Source organism: Gambusia affinis, linkage group LG11 (genome assembly GCF_019740435.1).
Source record: "Gambusia affinis linkage group LG11, SWU_Gaff_1.0, whole genome shotgun sequence".
In the NCBI taxonomy this organism is placed as follows: Eukaryota; Metazoa; Chordata; class Actinopteri; order Cyprinodontiformes; family Poeciliidae; genus Gambusia; species Gambusia affinis.
The window spans coordinates 17,494,261-17,516,584 of record NC_057878.1 but is presented as its reverse complement, the minus strand read 5'-3'; the positions used below and the strand labels follow the sequence as shown (position 1 = coordinate 17,516,584).

The 22,324-nt window shown below is 39.9% G+C and overlaps 1 protein-coding gene across 2 annotated transcripts; it reads right to left on the bottom strand.

Moving 5' to 3' along the window:
* Positions 1-212: 212 nt before the first annotated feature.
* LOC122840032 (activin receptor type-1-like) lies at positions 213-19,842 on the bottom strand. Of its 2 annotated transcripts, none has more exons than XM_044132148.1 (12): positions 19,579-19,842; positions 13,619-13,689; positions 12,829-13,083; positions 10,422-10,694; positions 9,963-10,226; positions 8,456-8,661; positions 5,164-5,263; positions 4,491-4,637; positions 3,376-3,651; positions 2,410-2,607; positions 1,354-1,484; positions 213-1,243 (listed from the first exon to the last, which is right to left on the bottom strand). In XM_044132148.1, the coding sequence occupies exons 1-12, from the start codon at positions 19,599-19,601 to the stop codon at positions 1,109-1,111; spliced, it is 2,079 nt and encodes a 692-aa protein (XP_043988083.1). In that variant the 5' UTR covers positions 19,602-19,842; the 3' UTR covers positions 213-1,108. The 2 variants fall into 2 exon arrangements, with proteins under 2 accessions (XP_043988083.1, XP_043988082.1); XM_044132147.1 differs by having other exon boundaries at positions 19,605-19,822.
* Between the last annotated feature and the right edge of the window lie 2,482 nt (positions 19,843-22,324).

Below are 22,324 nucleotides of genomic sequence, written 5' to 3'. Positions count from 1 at the left end.
GTACACTATGAGCAGGTTCACAAGTATTAAAAACATTGAGGTGCAATGAAAGAACAGATGGGTTCCTGAAGTTTTGTGAAGGTCACCAATTTCTTCCTGAATTTCCTCAGCAATGGATTGCCACAAACATTTATTTTTCCCCAAAAAAACCCACTTCTGGTATATTTTATAGAAACCCCATCAAGACAAATGAGACAGACATCGTTTTTCTGTTTAATTAATAGAAATCACTAATTGATATAAAATTTAAAAGAAATGATTAAAAAAAGGCTTAAGTTTGACTTCATTTACTTGACGATGCACGCATTAGGACAACGATGCACGCGTTAAGACAGAATACAGGCTTCACAGGCTTACTTACAGGCCTTTGGAAAATTCAGCAGTAACTGGCAAATCTTTTACTTAAACTTGAAGCATTTGTGTGTACAAAGCTGTAAAAAATATGACTGTAAATTTGACATAATACACAAAACTGTTTCCAACCGAGTATCTTTAGATGGATGATACACATCTGTGAAAGCAAAAGAACCACAGGTGCAGCCATACAACTTAATGTTACATTTCAGATTAAACTTATTCTTACAGCAGAGTAAACGTTGGCGCATTAGAACAAGATGACGCCTCCTGTTTGGAACTGCGAATGCTGCTGCAGATGTACATTAAGCTACCAAACTGGCCTGGTTTTTTCTATATGAATGTACCATAATGTAAATGAATAGAGTACAACTAAAGAGAAGAGTGAGACGGTTATGTCCAGATGTATTTCAAACTGAGAAACATGGCAAACAAAATGTGCCTTTCTAAGATACAAAAAGCAAACACAAAACAATAAACCTATTAAAATGCCCAGGTAACAGTTTCCTCCTTGAAGAAGGTTTCTAACAGTCCAGCTCCTATGTCAGATTGAATTGATGTTTTCCTTTTCCCCAAGACTACATGAGCCATCTTTGGATGCCAAAATGTGTCCCGCCTAGCATTTTTAAAATAAATATAGGTCTGTGCCACTATAAGGGCACTAAACCCATGAAGTCTTTAATCTTCTCAGACTTTCTATAAGATGTCCCATCCTCTGGATGTCTTTGAAGGCCTCTTCTTCTGAAGCAAAGGCTCATATGTCTGTTTTGAATTTATCCAGAGAGTTGTCAATCTTCGTCAGAGTCTTTTTGATGCGCAGTGCGGTTAATCTGGCAGACGGGTTCTGGTACCAGCACTCCTTCATGAGTTTAGCCAAGGAGCTTAAAGTCTGGATGATGAGAAGAAATGATTCAGTGTATTTGTCAATGGCTGCAGCATAAAGTTATACGTTGTAATATGAGTATGTGTGAGTGAAAAAACTGTTCGACTGTTACTCACCGGGTCCGAGAACCATCTGTTCGGGATATTGGGCCTCTGCTGATCCACACACACCACTTTCTTCATGTCCTCGAAGCTGGGATCACTGGGGACCACGTCATGAAATGGTGGCTTATAGTCCTCAACAATGCCTACATGTAGAGGAGAGGATGCAAGCAAGTATAAATAAATACATAAGTCACAATACTCTGATCGATGGTTCACTGATGACTGCAACAAAGATTTAGTCTTCTAAAGTTAGGTTGCTGAGGTTGATGCAAGAAGGACGAGTGGAAATATGGAAAATGCAGCTTCTGATCCTTTTTGTTTGTCAATGAAAGTTTTTAGGGTCAAACAAAACTTCACATTAGACTCCATAATTAGCATAAACTGAGTAGCTGCTGCAGACCAGCACAGCAGGGGTCTCCATACACTTCATATTATGATGACAAGATGTCATGATAACATGACATTTTGCCGATTAAAATGCCCAGGTAACAGTTTCCTCCTTGAAGAAGGTTTCTAACAGTCCAGCTGTTAGAAACCTATAAAAACACTGAAATGTTTTTAGAAATGGAATGGTTATTTGGTTCTTCTTTATTTTCTAAATAATTTCTTTGGCAAATAATACATAAATTCATTGCAACACAATAAAGTGTTGAAGTGCTGAAGACAACAAAAATCTAGACAGTATGTTGCTGACATGATGTTTGGCTAACCAACATTTCTAAACATCTGAAAGAAAATATGGTGGAATGGAGGCTCAATGAGGCCTTAATGTGATACTCATTCATTGATCATCACGTCACAATTTAAACTAAATCATAGCTTCATATTAACCTGCCATTATGCCAGTGGTGGCCAAAGATTTTCTTCTGGGCCCCCCTATAGATTACAATAAAATCCACCCCCAAAAAACTAAAAAATAAAAATCAACCGTACACACACATCGTTCAACCAGACATAAACCTACACACCACTTTGGGAACCACTGCATTATGCTGTCCTGCTTTCCTGATGACCAGCTTATCACTGTCACTGCTACAGAAAGTAAAAAGTTTTGATGAAGCTACTGACCGTTGCTCACTGTCCTCCTGGCAACCTCCCACAGGACAAGGCCCAGGGCCCAGATGTCCACTCTCTTGAAGGACTCGAAGCAGTCCATCTGGATGGAGTCGTCCAGCACCTCCGGGGCCATGTAGCGCTTGGTGCCAACTTTAGGGTTGTTGCCCACATCCAGTTCATTGGTGTCTTGAAAATGCATAACTGCCAGACCTGAAGTAAAAACCAAGAAAACGCTTTGCAAATGAAAACGGTCCAAAATAAAATGTTCAACATCGTGTCTCTACGGCAACAACCTGCTGCATTGTCAGTGGGAGGTCTCCAGTCCTAAATGACTATATCAAAGATAGCGCACTGGGCTCGTATAGTCGAATTAAACAAAAAACACCGCTAATTTAGAGGAAACAGCCCTGTTCCAGCACACAGGATGTACTTCAACACAACAACAACTCGCTGACGAGACAAACAACCTCCACCGTGTTTGTCTGCACAGCACAATACGTCATCAACAGCCAAATTCATTACATCTAACCCAGCCTTTCAGCTGAATTAGATGTGCTTCAAGCATCTGTGAAATGGAACATTGATGCATCAGATTAAATGTTCCAAGGTCTTGCAAATGAGTTTTTGGTTAAGAGCCATCTGATATATTTAGTATTGCTTGTTTTTCTAATTTAACAACAAGTATGGCTTAGCAGACAGACAGACATGGGAGGATATTTGCGCTGATGTTGAAACTATTGTGCTTTAGAATTCAAACAACCTCTTCTGTAACAATAATGTGCCAAACGGCATGATGCACAAACCCTCTAAATGTCTTTGATCAAGTCCTATTAAGTAAAAACTAAAATTCAAACCCTCAGGTCCTACCACAACATCAAAGGGAAAGACTATTTTACACAGTTCTAACATTTGAAATCTGAGTTGGATACAAAAATACATTTCTGTGCAGTATTTTCACACAAAATATAATATTCTTACCCAGGTCAGCAATGCAGCACTGTCCATTCTTTTTCACCAATACATTTTTGCTCTTGAGGTCTCGGTGGGCGATGGCTGGCTTGCCTTGAGTGCCAAAGATTTCGACGTGCAAGTGTGCCAAGCCACTGGCTATTGAGAGCGCCATGCGGAGGCAGCTGGACGCGTCGAGGGTGCTGAGCTGAAGATAGTCGTACAAGGAGCCCATTTCGTGGAAGTGAGTGATGAGCCACAGCTGAGTGCTGGAGTTCCTAGAAGTCATGTCTGATGCGATGAAGCCTGAGTTGAGAGAGACATATTTAAGCAGCTGACCGGTTATTTGTGTGGAAGAAAATATGATAGCAGTTGACCAATTTAAAAACAAAAACGCAAGTAAATAAAATACAGTTCAAGGAAATCTATATTTTGATGCCAGAAATTCACTAGAAAGGAAAATAATGCATGTTTACCAACATGTCTCTCAAGCCTTTTAGAATTTTCTTTTAATAACATGAAATTTATGTGAACTCTTCCTGTATTATTAAATCAACATAGATCACTTCCTACTAAGTAGATATATTAGGACTTCTAAAACTTTTGTTTGTAATTATTTTAACAGGAAAAGCTTGGGTTGTTTGTATGTAAAAAAAAATAAAAATAATAATAATAATAATAATATACTTCAGTTTTGTGAAATTCAAAATATGGCTTTAGTGCTCAGAAAGGTTTAACCCAATTCACAAATAAAGATAGATGCCTATCATAGAGTCATTTGCAGAACAGTGATCTACATCAACTACAAAATGTCTACTACATTTCAGAGCTATCATAAAAGTATTTTACGTTTCTTACATGGTTACTGAACATTTTTAATCTGAAAATTCCTCACAGATCCAGTACATCCTTTTATTTTACAGTAGAAATTCCCAGCAGAACATTATCCAGTAGTCAGATTTTAAATGAAACCTCTGATTGTTATGCAACATGCAGGATTTATTCTAAACACAATATTGCTGGTCAGTAAAGACACCACAATTATTTTTTTGAAAAACAAAAATACAACAACAACAAAAACAAAACAGTAAATAAATATTTTCAGCATTTTTGAAAGCCTTGTTGTTGACAAACATGTTACACACCCAGAATGTTTTCATGTCTCAGCAGTACAGTGTTGTAGATTTCAGTCTCTCTGAACCAGGACTTCTCATCTCTGGAGGAGAAGATTTTCACAGCGACACTCTCCCCCTGCCACTGACCCCTCCACACTTCACCATAACGGCCCTTACCTGGACAACGGCAAGAGGAGAAAGATTTAAAATGCACACTAGCCTCTTCAGCAACAATGTGGAAGTAAATATCTGTGTTAAGCTGAAGGATTTGTTGATGAACACTCGACTGTACTCTGGTAGGATATGTGAACACCAGATTCTTTCTGCCCTCTAGTGGCCACAAATGAATTTCTGTGAGGTTTCAATAGAACAAAAATGTCACCAAGATGACCAGGAAAAGCTAGTACTGTAAAGGAAAACTAATCTTCTACACTGATAGGTTCATTAAAGAATTTAAATAATACTTTATTTCCTTATTTCTACTAGAACCATAATATAAAAATATTTCCCTTAGAACAGCAAAGACAAAAACAGTTTTGCAGGCTCATCAGGTGCAAGGAAACAATTTATTTGATAAAGGCATCAATGATTTGTTCCCATCTAAACATGAATAATGTGAGAGGATGAACAGAGATTGTTCAGTTTTGCAGGAACTGACCATATTTGGAGAGAGGAAGTTTACAGTGTTTGACCTGCAACTTACCCACACACTCATTCAGAGTGATCTGTCTAGCAACAGTCCTCTGTACGAGAAACGGGAGTCCTGAGCCGCTTCCTGAAGTGCAGGAATGATCCAGAAGATCCTGGAAAAGCCCAAAAACATACAGGGTTAGGAGGCTGTTTATGTTAGTGCGAGCCTGTGTATAATTTGGTAAGAAAGCCATTTTGATGAAAACAGCCCTAAAGAAAATCCTGAGGCTCAGGACTGCAAATGATGAAATACAGAGCATCTGGGAGTCAGATGGGGATTAACACACGCGAGCCGTCTTTGATGTGGCACCTACAAAAGACTGGGAGGTGTGTGTGGGTGGGTGGGGTAAGAAATGTGTGTGTGCTGGAGATGCAGAGTGCCCCCTGCTGAGTAAACAACAGAGAAGGCACCACCTCCTCAGTGACTGGTGTGGGCGCTGGAGATTTTATCTAATCCAAGAGCCAGACTCCAAAACAGGCGCAATGCTGCTAATCCTTTTATTTTTATCTCGTCTACACTGCACACAGTGTCGAAAGGCTGCCACAGGGGGGCAGTGCAGAGCTGCAAAGTCTGCAGCTGCTGAGCAAAAACAAATGACTGAAAAGAGAGGAGGGGAAGGGGGCTAGACAGATTGAAAACAGAGACAAGTGATGGCTCAGATAAACAGATGCATAATGCAAGAGCTGCCTGAGAGACAATTTGGAATCATAACACAGGAATGCAAGGCTGGGACCATAAAATAGATGATGACTTACTCTGCAGAGAGCTGCAGAAAGTTGAAATGGGTAAAAAAAAAAAGATTTTTCAGGAGGTAATATTAGGGCCAGGCCTGTAAGCAGAAGGCAATCAGAGCAGTGCAATATTGTTATTGTCGGGGAGGATGGCTGGGCAGGTAGTCAAGCATATTTTTATTTTTTTACAATGCTGAAGCAGAAGAACCGTGACTCCATATTTAGGCCCTTCACTGCCAAATGGACTGAAAGAAAACACAGTGCTGCGCAGAATTGTATTTTTCCAAATATTTTGTCACATCACGTCAAATGTCAGTCTAATTCTATGTGATCAATCAACACCAAATAGCACTTAGCTGCGAAGTGGAAAATGATGCGAGGTTTAAGATTTTTCAAAAATAAAAATTTGTAGTGTGCCATCCATTTTTATGCAGCCACACAAACTCATCCCAAATCTTTTGGGGTAACGGTCTAACAATTTCTACAGCAACTACACAGTTGCTGTAGATTTTGTTGATGCTTCTTCATATAATTGATGCTCCAAAGCTCTCACTGCTGGCCAGCTCCAGAAATTTAAACATCCATATCTTCGTCGATTTACCAGCAGACCAAACTTGTCAGATGACCACAACCACTACGAATACTTGAGGGCCCTTTATAAACACTACTAATTTTAATAATCCAAACACCATATACACCCTAATATGCACAGTTGAAACTGTCTTGGTACAGTCTTCCTCATCTATGCTCTTGTGGGGTACGACCAATTAGCAACAAGGAAAATGAACAGCGCTCAAGCCAACAGTGTATCAAGCAGTATTTTGATAAGTATTTTAGTTTCATAAGCAGCATTTTCATTTGAATTTGAAATATACTCTATGTCAAAAAAATCTAACAGGTGGATTTTTTTGCAAATAATTTTTTAAAAAATCCAAAAAAACAATGTGTGAAAACTGAAAAAAATACACCACTGCATTTAGATATATCAGAGCAAAGTGTTTTTTTTTTTTTTGGAAACTATGGAAATCATTTAACATTATTCATACATTTCCAAATACACTAGTTTCTGTTGGTCTACCACATAAAACCAGAGTAAAAAAATAAAAATAAAAAAAAATTCAACAACTAAATACTTTAGCAAGTTGTTGTAGATTGATGGTATAAACATGTATAAGAACTGAATATATTTCTTACAAAATGATAGTTAATCATGGAAGGTTTTAATTAGGCTGTAGCTGGGCACAGACTAAACTTTGACTTTTTCCTGCTCATCTCGATTGCCTTGTATGAGTCACTAAATGCTCCGCAGAGTCGTTTTTCAGACGAAAAGCTAACCACAGGGCTCCACCTAAACTCTGGATCAGTTTAGCAGCCCTCAAACACACAAACCACACTGTGGAAGACGCACAATCCACAGTTGAGTGGAGAGAAAATAAATAGCAAAAACATTCCTCCAGGAGTCGGCAGCAAGAAGAAAAAAAAATGACTGAGACGATGCAAAACACTCTCCTGCTCCCCCCTACTCTCCCGAGTACAGCGTTCACACAAATATTCATGCAGAACCATTTTTTCCCCCCCTCTGACAGAAAAACAGTTTTGAGATTACGATCAGGAAAATACACAGCTTTCAGTCGTGGCCTGCACTGTTGAATCATGTTTGAAGACATGTTGGCCTTGCTTCGTGTAAGACCTAAACATTACCGGTACAGATGTTCAGTCCTGTAAACTGAGAACGAAACGACATCTGAGAAAAATGTGTCTTAATACAGAGTCACAAACTTGGTGGTGGGATTTAAAATTCATATTTAAAGTATAGTTTAGAGCAAAATTTTAAACCACACTTCCACAAAAAGGCATTTATTATGCATCAAGTACCTATTATGCACTATTATGTCAACAGTGTGTGCAAACAGCAGGCAAAAGTTCCACTTAATCAAAGTATGTGAAAACATAAAATTCTGCATAATGTTTGTTTATGTAGATTACATATCCAAGTACAGCAAGCAGGAATCATTTTCTAATCAGAAGAGAAGTGAACTAAGAAAACAGCAATTTATATCCTCAATCAGACTCTGAAAACATCCATTACTGAAAAAACAGAGAAGCCATATTTTAAATTCAAAGCCAGATCCCTAAAGAAAAGCTCAGCAATCATTATGATGTTGGGTGTATGATGGACAATGAAAGTTCTCTGAGGTTTTTTCAGAAATTGAAACTTTCTGAAAAAGCCATATGTTGGGGTTCCCCCCCAAAAAATTTTACTTTGAAGACATGTTAAGTTCTCTTAAGTCAGCTGTTTTTTGTTGTCATGTTAAAGTAAAAACTGTCACTTTGCCCTCTGACAAAGACCAACACCCAGGAATGTCCTTAACATTCACAAGGACAGTTGGGATTTGAAATACTGTGTAGCTTTATATAGCAATAGACAGTTTTGACTGATGCCAGTTTTGACCTCGATAGAATAGGTGATTCTATTGAGATAACTATTAAAATTTATTGGTTTAATTATCTAAAATCTCTTCCTTTCAAACACATCAAAGTGGGTTACCTCCATAGCATTATGCCATACATACCGCCAGAGTGCTCTCCCCCACGTTAGACGCTATGAGTCCGTCTATTGTTCCGTATTCGGCGTCTCGTGATGTCAGCCTTTCCATTTGGTTGCGGTGGATGCGTCTAAACACGAGGATGGCGGCGGCGGAAAGGATGATGAGTACAATGATGGGTGCCACAATGGCCATCGTCAGCGTGGTCACGTTGTGGCTGGACAGTTCGTCGACTGCAAGGTAAAAGAGAAAAGTGAATATAATTACAGTGGATTTTTGTGTGCATGGACACAAGATCTGTTTCTGGTAAAACCAGGAAATATAGTCCTTTCAGACAGTTTGGGTGGACATTTAAGTATTATAGTAATACTTTGATGTGTAGGGGTTTAACTCAAATAGACTAAAAAGGTATTCTATCATATTCAGCTCACAGTGTGAATCAATTCAAGTCATCAGAATGAACTGACCACCATTCATAATTTCCAAAGAAGAGTGTTCCACTCTTCCTTCAGCACAGACAATGTTCCCCCTTTACCCAACTCACATAATGAACTCCTTCATACACATAACTAGCAACTCTGTCTGGGTGCTCAGTCTTTAGCCAAACTTTTAGAGAAGGCAGGGTGACACTTAGCAAGGAAAACACCTAGAACTCTACTTACTATGATCATTCATATTTCTAACAACTCATACATAAAGGGCAACACAGAAAAGGTTACTCCCTAAGATTATGTGAATTTATATCACAAACTAAATGAGTCTACATACATATTTTTACGTTACTTAATATTTTTTACAATCTTCAAGAGACAATCGATGTCTTTTGACACAGAAAAATTAATAAGTACATAAGTGTGGAAGAAGCAAATACAGCCGATTCTGATTCATAAATCTGCTTTTAATGGAAAAGTATAGAGAATGTTTTATGGAATAAGATGCTCTGGTAAGATCACACACAAACACTGTGTGAGGACAAACTCACACATGGTGGCAGCATCAAGCTGGAGTGATGCTTTAGTTTACCAGGGATAGGTAATCTGGTCAGTTAGTGATAGGATAAGTGAACCCCATCCAAAAATCCATCCAAACACCATAGAAGTGTTTGGATGGCCTAGACAAAGTCCAGTCCTTCATCTAATGGAGCATCTGTTGCAAGGTTTGAAAACTCTACAACCAAATATGACTCAGTTTGAGCCGTTTACCAAGAACTGGCAAACATTTCAGTCTGTAGATGTTCAAAGTTGATAAAGGGATATTAAAAAGCAACTCTGAGCACATGATATATAAACCATTATCTGTGTGTTTACTGGTGTTGTAACTTCTACATATAACTAAAATAGTTACCCTATTGTCTATTTTTTTTATTGTAATCTGCATTGAACTGGATGGAAATAGTTCCCAGATGTTTGAAACTTAACATTTCTTATCCAATTTGCAGTTTAGATCACAGAAACCTGTCCTTCAAGACAGGTGATAATCAAATGAAAACTTTTAAGAGCTCTGAACTTTGTGAAGCATTCAGACGTTGTCGTACATTTGATTGGAAGGCTCACGGTGCTGTTCATGTTGCACAGATGCCCCTGGCAACACTCGACTATCTGCTCCCTGGATGGCGGCGTCTTGCAGGTCATTGTGCTCTGCTCCACTGCCTTGAAGCAGCCTTTCTGATGGACAAGCAAGCCACCGCTGACGGTCAGAGACGAGAAACACTGGAGGCCTAAGCAGCGACTCGCCGTTACACAGGAGCTGCCCTCGCATACACACTCATGCTCCTCTTCGCTCAGGAGCTTCTTTTCCCCTTATGAGCAAAATTAAGAAGGAAAAAGCAGCATGTAAGGATTTAATTTCACGTACTTTAATACTAAAAAAAATAAAAAATTACAATAAAATTTACAAAGTTCCGCTCCTTTTATTTATAAACTACCCAAGAAAATCTTCTGCATGCTACATAACAAGGTTAGTGGTGAGCAGCAGCCAGCGTGCACAAAGTCACCTTTTCCTGGAATTTGCATCGTGACGTTCATGTTACACAGATGGCCCTGGCAGCACCTGACGACATAGACCGATGAGGGTGCCATAGCGCAGGTGGTTCTGCCCTCCTCGTCGTCCCTCAGGCAGCCCTTCCGCTGGACGACAGCCCTGTCCGTCACGTTCAGAGAGGAGAAACACTGCTGGCCGGTGCAGCGCCGGCCGTGCTCACACGCATCTCCCTCACACACACACTCCTGGTCTCGGAGGACTGGTCTGCCGGCAGACAGCTCGACATCTGATAAGAGGAAACACAGATAGGAGAAAAACCCATTAGAGCAATACCATTGCTAACCCATTCAATTAAATGGCATTCACTCACATCAGAAAACATGTGGGTGGAAAGTGCTGGCCAGTTGCTTTAGACGCCACTTAGTTTTAAATGTTTTCCCTATTTGTAATCCTACACTTAAAACAGATCAAACTAGAGGGAAAGAAAACACACTTTTTAATGTTTTAGACTTTCAAAATAAGTGATATCAGTGTTAATGCTAAAGTGATTATTTTAAACAATAACCACTAATCTTTACTGGTAGCCATAACAATTTTCTATGAAATAAAATGTAACCAACATTAAAATCTTGCTTTAGTTCATGAATGTGATTTGAATGTGATCCTGTTTCTAAGGACAATCAATATGACGTGAAAACACAATACGTCTTTAAGAAGATGCAAACATTTGTTTATCTTGGGAAATCAGAAATACTCACCAAAGCCACAATACATTTATGTGCTTTGAACATTCTTTTCAATTCCCTTGAACCTTTTAAATTATCAAGACTTTTTCATTTCTGTGTTTCCTCACAATGACGCATAGCTGCTTGTGTAGAAAAATAAAACTCGTCCCTCAACATAGCTTTGCTGCAAATTGAGACACCAGACTTCTGACAACAATCAGGAAATCAAACGAATCCAACATCAATATCAGATTATTTTTCCAGTGGTTTAAAAGCCAAGTAAAGTCACTTCAAAATGGTAAAAAGTAATTACAAGGGAAGTATGGAGTCATTTTCTGAAGTTGTTTTCAACATTATAATTCATTCATATCAGTTTAAAATAGTCCTACAGTCCATACTTTGTTAGATTTAAGAGTAACAGATTTGGTCCAATTATGATTTTACAACTGTTTGTGGTAAAAAAAAAAAAAAAAAAAAAAAAAAAGGAGGAGTAAGTCCTTTATTGCAGATTTTAAATGGCCATGGTTTTAAATCTTCTGAAGAGAAGAGAGCGTAAATGACTACCTGGACTCTGGTCAATGTAAATAGATTATGCAATGCAAGTGGTCACAGATCCCTCTTTCTGTATGATCCAGCACTGTGAAACGTTCCAGGAGAAAACTAGGAGGCTGTCTTAGAGACAAAACAATACAATTTATTAGCAGCAGAGAATTAGGGGGGAAAAAAAACGTATTGAGATTTTTTATTTTTTTTTCACCAATTCAGGAAATGAAGTAATAAATCTGGTATTCAAAGCCTTATTTGGAGGATCTGACTGATACTGTAAAAACTGAATGTGATGCATTTCATCATGATTTATTTTCACGTTACTAATGCAAGTATATTTTATTATAGTGTATTTTTGTCTTGGTTTTCACACTGGCAGTTGCAGATAAAAAGGGCAGGGGCACCAAGAACCAAAGCCTCGACTAAATTTCAGCTTCCTATGAAGCTAAATAAAAAAAAAACTACATTACATTTGCAATATATCGACCATCCTTCACTACCACATATTATGCATAATCTCTAACCTGAAGGACCCGAGTGAGGGAGTCGTGGGGGAGAGGTGCTGTGTAATGCAGAAGCTCTGCAGCTTGGAAACTGCAGCTCCGAGGAAGAGTTGTGCCTCCAAAAGAGGAGGAGCTGTGGTTTGAAAAGAGGAGGAGCTGCACCTCAATTCTCCAGGCATTTTATACAGCTGAATAGTTTCCACAGGAGATTAAGAAACTTCTCAAACATGCATGAAAGAGTCAAGGCAACACTCCAGGTATGTTTTTGATGAGGGAATATTATAACATGATGGAAAGTCGGTTTCACACAGCACTGTCCCTAAAACAGCTTTTCAGGCCTTTTAATGCCAGCCAAAAAAAAAAAAACAAAAAAAAGCTTGAATAAAGCTTGTAAAACTAGAAAAATAGATGATGATTGGGGGATCCTGGTAGCTCAACAGAAGTGACCCAGTTTTGAAAGCAAATGTCGTTCAGCCAAGTGGTGATACAACAGAACTATGTTAGCTAGCATATTTTTTTAGAAAAACAGTTCATAAATGTCACTGAAGACAAAACGAAATCCGACAAAAAAAAAAATCACATGGAGCACTGTTCAAAATTATTGGAAATTAAATATTTCCAGTGCAGAGACTGGATGATACCTCACCTTTCGCTGGGAACTGTACCGAGACATTCATGTTGCACAAATGTCCGTGACAGCACTTCACCACCAGCGCCGCAGTTGGTGGCTGTCCGCAGAGCAACGGCCCATCTTCATCACCTTCAACAACGCAGCCTCTCTCAAAGACTGTCGTTCCATTCAGCACTGAGAGAGAAGCAAAGCACTGCCAGCCAAAACATCTCTCCCCACCCTTGCAAGACGGTCCTTCACATAAACATTCAGCTCTCACGATGTCCTCACCTGGAAAAAAAAAAAACAAAAAAACATTTACACCACACATCAGATTGCATCTTTTTTAGAGAAAATCCTGCATGGAAAAACCCATCCATTTAAGGCAAACAGCCTGTTTGATTTTGCGGGATGAACGATTTCTGCTTATCCTTCTTCCAGATTTGGTTAAAGTGAATGTGCTGTAAACATGGGCAAAACGAGTGGTTTGCCACTCTGAAAAGCACTTTCCATGGCAATCCACTGCAGCTGTTTAAAATAACAGTGCCAGACAGCAGATGAAAGGGAGACAGACTAAGAGACGGGTGGTGAGAAGGGGGAAGAAAAATGTGTGATTTTTTGGTGTATGCTGCAAGAGAAAGAAGAGCGACAGAGAAAAGACTGTATGTACTCTGGTGACAGTGCAGTAAAACTCTGCATTTAGAGGTAGCACAACCACTCATTTCAACTGGATCCTTTCTTTTTGTGTCTGAGGAAAAAGAAGAAGCTTTAACTGTTAGAGTTGAAGGTCTTTTAGCTCTGATGTGCTTCAAGACAAAATTCTTACCGTCCTCGCAGGAACAGAGAAGAACCAGGGCGAGCAGAAACCAAAGAAAGGCCCCTCTTGTCATTGTAGACCTAAAAGAAAGAAGCAGGAAAACACTCAATGAAAACCTCATTGTTATTTAATTGAAAAAAAAGGGAAAATTTGCATGTAAACCTAGCTAATGTAGGGTTAGTTTGGTACTTTTAAATTTAGCTTCTTTCAGTGGGAAAGAGCTGATCATTCTGTCAGCCTAGACATATTTAGAAGACGCAATTTTATAAATGAAGACCTTTTCTTTCTTTCACAAAAAAAAAAAGTCAACACCAAGTTTCAAATGCTCAAGCAAAGAGGGTCTCATGCCTTCCTGTTGGCCCTGGCAACAAGGCATTGAGTGGCAAGCAATGGGGAAACTGGTGCTCTCTTATTGGCTGCCTCTGTGAGAGAGAGGGGTGTGTGGATGTCTGTGCGTGTTGGAGGGACAAGCTACTTGGCAGTGAGGCAAGAGTGAGGAGAAGAGGGGTGGGGGGGGGAGTGGGATTGGGGGGCAGGACAGCAAGGTTTCCTGAATAATATCATTTACCTGGAGAGTATGAAGGATCAAAAGTCACACAGAACAATAAATACATGGTGAACAGTTGCCTTCACAGCTGAAACCAGATATTTGCCAACACTGTAGGCCTTTTTTTCATTTAATTAAGGTAATTCGGTAAATTATTTGTATTTGCTAAATGCCAGAATACATACAATTGCTAAGTAATTGGTAGAGTTGCCTTCAAAACTGTATGACTTGGGTGAAATGTTTTGGGCATCCTTCCAAAAAGTTTGCTTGAATTTTGGCCCATTCTTCCAGACCAAACTGGTGTAATGTTTCCAGGCCACCTTGTTTGGACAGATTTTCAGCTCTGGCTACAAATTTTCTATGGGACTCTGGTCGAGGCCTTTAATTCGGCGGGATGATTAGAGTCATTGTTCATCTAGAAGGCTTGATTGTGTGAAAGCTTTAACTTCTTGGAAAATGCCTTAATATGCTGCCTTTTCATTTCTACTGCCACCACTGTATTTCAGAGCAGGAATAGAGTTCTTACACTCTTAACCTACCCTTTTGTCCCACACACCTAGCAAAGATTATTGACCTTTGCTACTTACCTCCACTCACTTTAATTCAGTTTTATTAAGACAGTGCAAATTTACAAATAAATTAACAAATGCAGTCTACAAACCAAAATGTATAGTTCGGGACTGGCCAACTCCAATCCTCAAGAGCCAGTGTCCTGCATACTTTGTGTGTCCCTGCTCCAACAAATATGTTAAATGGTTGAACCTTTTTTGCAGAAGCCCGCTAATAAAATATTCATTTGCTACGGGCGTGTTGGACCAAAAACACACCCAGATCTGGTGGACGTATCTGGAGATGCCCACTCCTGATAAGTAATTTCAATGCAGTCATTCTAATTCAATAATGTGATTCTATAGTTATTCTAATTATAAAACAATGGGGTCATGCTTAGATTTTTTTTAACCCTTTAACTGCCACGAGGACGCTGGTGTCCCCATTGACCTGCATGTGACAGTATTTGGGGTGACAGTTAAAGAGTTGATGCCAACCCAACTGGTTAAAAACATGTTGAACATCAAAGGAAACCCAGCCGATTGCATTGAATCACTGACGTTGCTCATAAACTCACTTTTGCCATTTTCTGCAAAAGTCCTGCTGAGCTTCAAGTGTTTTTAGCGATGCAAAAAGTGCGTCTAGGTTTAAGTTTGTGAAGCCTTTAGTATGCCAGTTTCATCGGCCGATACAAGCTAAGAGAGGGAAGTCAACTCTGAAGCTGCTCATTTTATAAAGATAACATGTACAGTCTGTGGAAACATGGCCTGGAGTGTGCCCTGGTCATGTTATTCCAAGCACTGGGAACGTTATCTTAGCAACATGTGTGCCTGAGTGCATCTGTGCCGCTGATAAACACCCCAACACCACCTACATCCACTCCCACCCCTCCTTCTCCAGGCCTTTGTGCCCATCTCCCAGACATAAATGATTAAGCACGTAATGTTAGCATCGGCCAACGGCGGCGTCTGCACAGGCCGCTTGCACGCAGACCACATGCTGCTCCTTTAATCAGAGCACAAAACAGAGGCTGCCACACAGAGATAATCAGGAGCTCCGTCTGCTCCCCTGGGACCAGGGAGAGGAGGAACGCCAGAGGGGCAGACAGCGGGCAGGAGTGCAGGAGGAGGTAAGGCCTGTGGGCAGCAAGAGGACAGTAGGTCAGAGAGAGACATGTGGGAGGAGGCAGCCTGTGTCAGTGAAGTAAACTAAGAGGAGGGGGAGGTCTAGCGTCTAGCTTTAGTGCCAGGGGGGACATGAGCTAGAAGGACACCCTGCTATGGGGAGGGGGAGGGAAGTGGGGTTATTGGCTCGTCTTATAGCAAACGGAAAAAAGGAAATACACTTGGGTGTACTGGTGCCCATTTAAGTTTGCACAGAAACTAAACTTGTCTTGCAGTCAGAACTATGTAGGCCTTTTGAAGAAGTAGTGAGGGGTCATTCATTCAGCCAGTGATGGAAATTGCCTAAAGACTGTCCTCATCTTTTTCCTTTCCATATAAGGTACACCAGGTCCAGTCCTACTGCCTTTAGCTGCACCTCTTTCTTGGGGGTGTCAGAAAAATATTGACGTAAACAACTTTGGAAAGACAAATAAGAAATGAACAATGGAATGTTCCCTTGATAAAATGCTTCTATGTTGAGTCATGTAATTTTTCTAGATGAAGCATGAGATATTCATTCTGTTCATCCTTTTCCTATAGAAAGTACTCATAGCCTTGTTTTTCTGTGTCAAGACGTGTCCTCAATAAAACAGAAATTGTGTTCCCAATTGCTTATACAGCCTTTTAGCAAATGGCACTATGTGATAGACGGAACTTGAGTGCATCAGTTTATAAACCAGATTGAATTGGGTTGTATACAGTAAGAGTTGAATCTAATTAATAGCATGTATGGGACAGGTCTGGATTGCTTTGAACACAATTGGATTTTATAAGAAATGGATCAGTTTGTCAAGACATTTGCTTTGAATTTCCAGTTTAATTAAATGTTTCCATGTTTGACTCTGATCGATTTGCACATTAAACCACACACAAAACCAGGAAATCGTATGTGCCAATAAGAGCCTACTGGGTGCATCTCTGGTGAAAAATATAAAAATAAAAATATCACAAAATAAATAAGCCTCAGAGAGCAGAATATCATGGTGTCTTGTGTCTCCACTTAACAGCCTCAGACAGAAAATGGTTCATTACATTTTTCTTTGTTAGAAAAGGCCAAAAGGCTTTTGGATCTAAATTAATACCCTTGATACTAGTTCCTTTCTTCCAATTACACACTGGTTTAAATAAACTATAACAAATTAGTTATTTGTTATAGATAATTTCCTAAAACTTCATGTCTCTTTAAGGAAAAGGTGTTCTTGGTGCAACTGCAGTCCAAGTCATCTCCAGCAAAATGTATCCAGTTTCTCAAAAAAAAAAAAAGATGGATAAAAATCTAATCTGGTGAGGTTCTTACAACTCTTATATAAGAATTAATGCTTAGGACTGGAAAATATGACTGTTATTTTTTTGCTTATCAAAAGCACAACAAAAAGTAACACTGAGGCGAAACATGAAACTGGCCAACAGCTTTGACATTGGAAACCTCAAAAAGGATTCTTGAGTAGGAGAGAGGCAGGGCTAGCATCTGCAAAACTGATTGCAATTCAACTACACCATTTTGTGGCGCTCTGTGACTGTGTGTTGCAGGCATTTTCTCCTGTGTATTGAATTCCTTGGCTGTGTTGTGTAGCAAGTGCTCACAGGGCTGACATTTTGCCAAGGGTGGGCTCGCTCATTTCTCTTACTGATTAGGTTTTACAAGTAATAATTGTGTAAATAGCAATACTATTTTACCAAATGTATTGGACTATTCTTCTAAAACACTTAATTCAGGTGTTTCAATCACTTCCATGGTCACGGGTGTATGAAATTATGCACCTAGGCATGCAGCCTGCTTCTACACACATTTAGTGAGTTCCAGCATGGTGCAGTGAGCAGATGCCACAATCAAGTCATTATTAGGAATGACAGCCACTTAGAAAGCCACAGATCAGCCTAAGCAAATGCTGAGGGTCATTGTGCACAGAAGTCGCCAACTGTCTGCAGAGTCACCAGCTACAGACCTCTAAACTTCATGTGGTCTTTACATTAGCTTAAGAACAGTGTGTAGAGAGGCTAGTGGCTGTATCCAAGCCTTACATCACATAGTACAATACTAAATCAGATTGAGTCGCCACTGGAATCCAGATCAGTGACGACTAATGAATCGACATTTGCCAGGAGAATGGCACCGGTCATGGTGGATTGTCATGTGTAAAGTTAGGTGTGAAGGGGTTTATATTGTAAAGCTTTTTATTTAGAAGTCGGGCCCAGTAAGATAAACTCTAGCGCTTCAGTGTAACAGGAGATTCTGAGTCAGACTTTCTCCATCAACATCTGTGTCTGAGATCACAAATGAACTTCTGCTTGAACGGCCAGATATTCCAGAAAAACACAGTCCTAAATCTGCATGGAAAGCCTTCCCAGAAGAGTTGAAGCTCTAATTGATTCAACAGTTTGGTTGACATTTTAATACACCCAAAAGATTGAGAATGGGAAATTGTTTAATAAAGTGCACTCTAACCAGCTCAAAAATGTTATTTTGGGACAAGTATTTTCGCGATTATTTACAAACCTTTAAGACTTCCACGCTTGGAACTGAGTTTAAGAGGCGACAGACCACAATTCAGCACAACGTAATCTAATTAATCTTCAAACAGCAGCAAGAAATATCTCAATAACACACAAAACTGGGTACAGCTGCACTCCCGCTGAGTGCTACTGGAGAGACTTAAAAGTAATCGTAGCTCATATTTTTTGACGGCATGTTTCTCATCCTGGTCTCCTTACAGTGATCCCACTCGAGAGAGAGCTGTCTTCATAAGAACCACTCTAAGAAGTTGAGCAGAGCTTAAAGCGATTATGTAGAGATGATTACACATGCCTTTCACATTCTGTTGTTAGCACAACTAAACCTAAAAAAGCAGTCAAGATGAATTAGAAACATGTTAGACATTCCTGAAAATCTTAACACCATCATCCATTACCTACAACAGATGGTTGAAAAAGCTTTCCATAGGAGCTCAAATAGTTCCATGTGGCTGGCTGCTTTGTTATTTTAGTCCATTTACTGGGATCCTACACAAGTTAATGTATAAATTCCCTAACTTAACTTTACATTGGTGGCATAAGGTCATCTTAAAAACATCACATAATATGATTCAATATAAATTTCTGCAAAATGTTTAGTCCAGGCAGACTTTAAATATATCTCCAAAAACATGAAAGTAACTGACTCATACATCAAAGGGATTAAAGAAGAAAAGAAAGAACAAAGGTAAAAAGGATACAAGGAAGAGAGGAAGAAAGGAGCTGTGAAAGGGAAGGATAGTGATAAGCAAAGAAGGGCACATGGGAGAAAGGATGAAACACATAGGAGAGGGGAAGAAGTAAAGGACAAGAAACCAGGGAAGAAAAAAGGACACACAAGAGAAAGAAGAAACCCAAATAAAGAACAAAGGACACAAGAAAATAAAGGAAGGAAAAGTTGCAGCAATGAAAGAAATTACTGGTGGAAACAAAAAATACAGGACACTAAGAAGAAAGGAAGAAACAAAAAGAGGACAGACATACGGGAGGAAGGTCGCAAGGAAATATCCAAGGAAAAAGAAAGGATACTACAGAGGAAGGACAGAACAATATTAAGACGATGAGATAGTGACTAAAGTCTTGGAATTTTCCATACTCTGGAAAAGCACTGACATCAAATTCCATACTTTTTTACACTGCATAGGAACCCTGCATTTAGTATTCAGGTCAGCTACAATGAGAGAATGACAAAACACTACTTTGTCTGATGAGCATGGTGCATCACCGAGGTTGAGGAGGGAGGCTGCTGAACCCCTGCAGGAGTTGCTGAGTCATCAAGCTGGCAGAGAGGGAGACGAGAGGTGGAATCTGTGTCTGTGCTGGCAGGCTGGCACGGTTACCATGGCACAAATAGCCCCGGCACCGAGAAGACTGCAGCGAACCGCAGGGCGGCAAGTGGAAGAAACAGGCTGAGTTCAGGGCAATGCAGAGCCTGCTGTCCGTGTCCCTGTCGCTATGCCTCCCCGACCTGCAACCAGAGAGCCAAAGAGCCGACATGCCATCAGGGACACACAGATGGTCCTCTCCTAGGTGGATGTGGGTGTAATGCAAACCTGAGGGCAAAAGCTGTACTCTTTGCAACAGGCCGCATTCATATCCACACCACAGCATGGCAGAGCAACATGCTCGCCTTTCTGTGCCAAGCAAAAATACAACACTGGGAGCAACTAAACTACAAATAAAGAGTAAACAACCTGAGCCTAAACCCTAAAGAAGGTCAGAAGGAAGTTAGCCAAGGGTGAATATTAAAATCTTTTTTCAGAATCAGAGTACAGAGTACATGTGGAGTAATATCTTCAAAAATATTAACTTGTTTAAAATACCATCAGAAATACCATACCATCAGAAAAACTGATGTGGTTAACAATCAGTAATTAAAATAGTTATAAAGGCAAGTAGCTGTTTCTTTATATAGTAATGGTCAAGATGTGTTAAATTTAAATATAGAGTGAAATTGGGCACAATGCTTACATTGTATTTGCAAATAAGTTGGTAATCAATCTCTTACTATTGCAGAACATTATTTTCTTTTAAACAGTGCCACATTTTAAGGATTTCCTCTATCTCTTAGTGTTCCTGACTGGCTGTACAAGGCACATTTGATCCCTCCAAGACTCCCTCGACCCACCAAACCGGCATATATACAAGTCAGCAAGTGACTTGCATCTCTTGACCCTTGCAAATGAAGCAAGGGTCAGATTACCTCACTTGTTGAGTCAGGGGCAACAGAGGTAGGCTGATTTCAACCCCCCACTTGCCATATCAGTCCTTTCACACTTAGAGATGGCAAAAATGTTCCTCATTTCAACCTAGAAGTGTTTTGTGGATCTGCCAAGAATATAACCATCATCTCTTTGCATAACGATTGCCTCAAATGATGACAAGCATTCTTTATCCATGGAGGAGATATCCCACCGTCATCACCCTGTATCCACCAGTTGTTTTGCTGTGATCAGAGATCATAATCAAAATCTCCAATCTAAAACACCACAGTGCCATTCCACTGAGACTAATACATCAGTGTTCTTATGAACAGAAGCATCACAGTGCTGCTCAGAACATGGAGCTTTTTAACCTCTGGAAGCACATGTTCACAGGACAAGAGTCCCATCAAGTAGTGAATGAAAGAGGGACTTTAGTGTTTTTGGAATTTGCAGTGCCCCATCAGGCCTGGCCAGGCTCCATCTCTCATGGCCCTTCAGTTTCTCAGCAGTAGCCCTCTTTCACAAGCAGAGCAATGAGACCAAATGCAAATGGCCCCCTGCTTATGTGCAATTGTCACTCATGAATTAATTGTAGCAGGCAGAAGCATAGCAGGTTTTTGTTCCTTGGATACACTGCTGCCTGGGGTGTTTGCACACACACATACAAAGTACTTGCCCTAGATCAAATGTACTCAGAGACAATAGGTGACTTTTCTCCTCGTTGGTGCCCCACCCTGCAAACCACCTACACACCAACAACAACACCGACAATCCCCACTGCAAAGCAGATAAGCATGTGGAGTCTTCATCTTTTCTTATGGAATTGCAAAATATCTGATTTGTTTGCTTTCAGAAGTCCAAGACAAGGAGAGTCTGGTATACAGAAAGCTTGTTCAACAGTATTTTAACTCCTGTACTCTCAAATAACACCAGCACATATCATTTTATTCTTGTACAAATAGTGTTTTTCCTTCTGCAAGTTTCATCACGGCCTTTTTTGTGTGAAATTCACTGAGAGAAATTATTGAAGGTTTTTCTTCACTTAACAAGCCTTCAATGCAGTTGTCACCATAGCAATTAGACAACCGTTTTCACACACCCTCCAAAACATCTAAAAACAGCCAATACAGTCTTTAAGGCCATCAGCCATGTTTGCCAAAAGAGGAATGCACAGACATTCATTCTGCAAATGGCCAGCCCTCAAGATTCACTGGCCTGGGGGCAATGAATCACTGAAAAGGACACAAAGATTTGCATCAAGGTGTACTACTTAAACATTATGTTCCTTTAGAAACCAGTGAAATAGCAGCAAGAAGTAATAAGCCTTGGTTGTTATGTTCTATCTGGCCACACCATGCTGATAATCACTAGGTAAACAGCTTGCAACTATACAATAAATGCATCTATGCCACTGTGTGCATCAGTGTGGCTGAATCTTCTTCTGACATCCTGCTGCCACTCTAGCCTTTATAGCCGCAGAGTTTCCTGCCTTTCGAGAGTAAAGACTTCTAAGAGATGAGGGCAGTTGTAAATGTCTTCCACTCCCATTTTCACACATGCTCTGAAATCCTGAACTTTTATTAGTAGCAGGATGTGACAAAAAAGAAAGAAAAAAACTGCAGTAGTCTAAACAAGCTTTGTACTTTGTTTACCAACCCAACTTCTCAGGCGTCAAGTCCAGATAATATCCAAATGACTGCAAGATCACATCTAACAGGAAATGATATTCATTAACAATTTT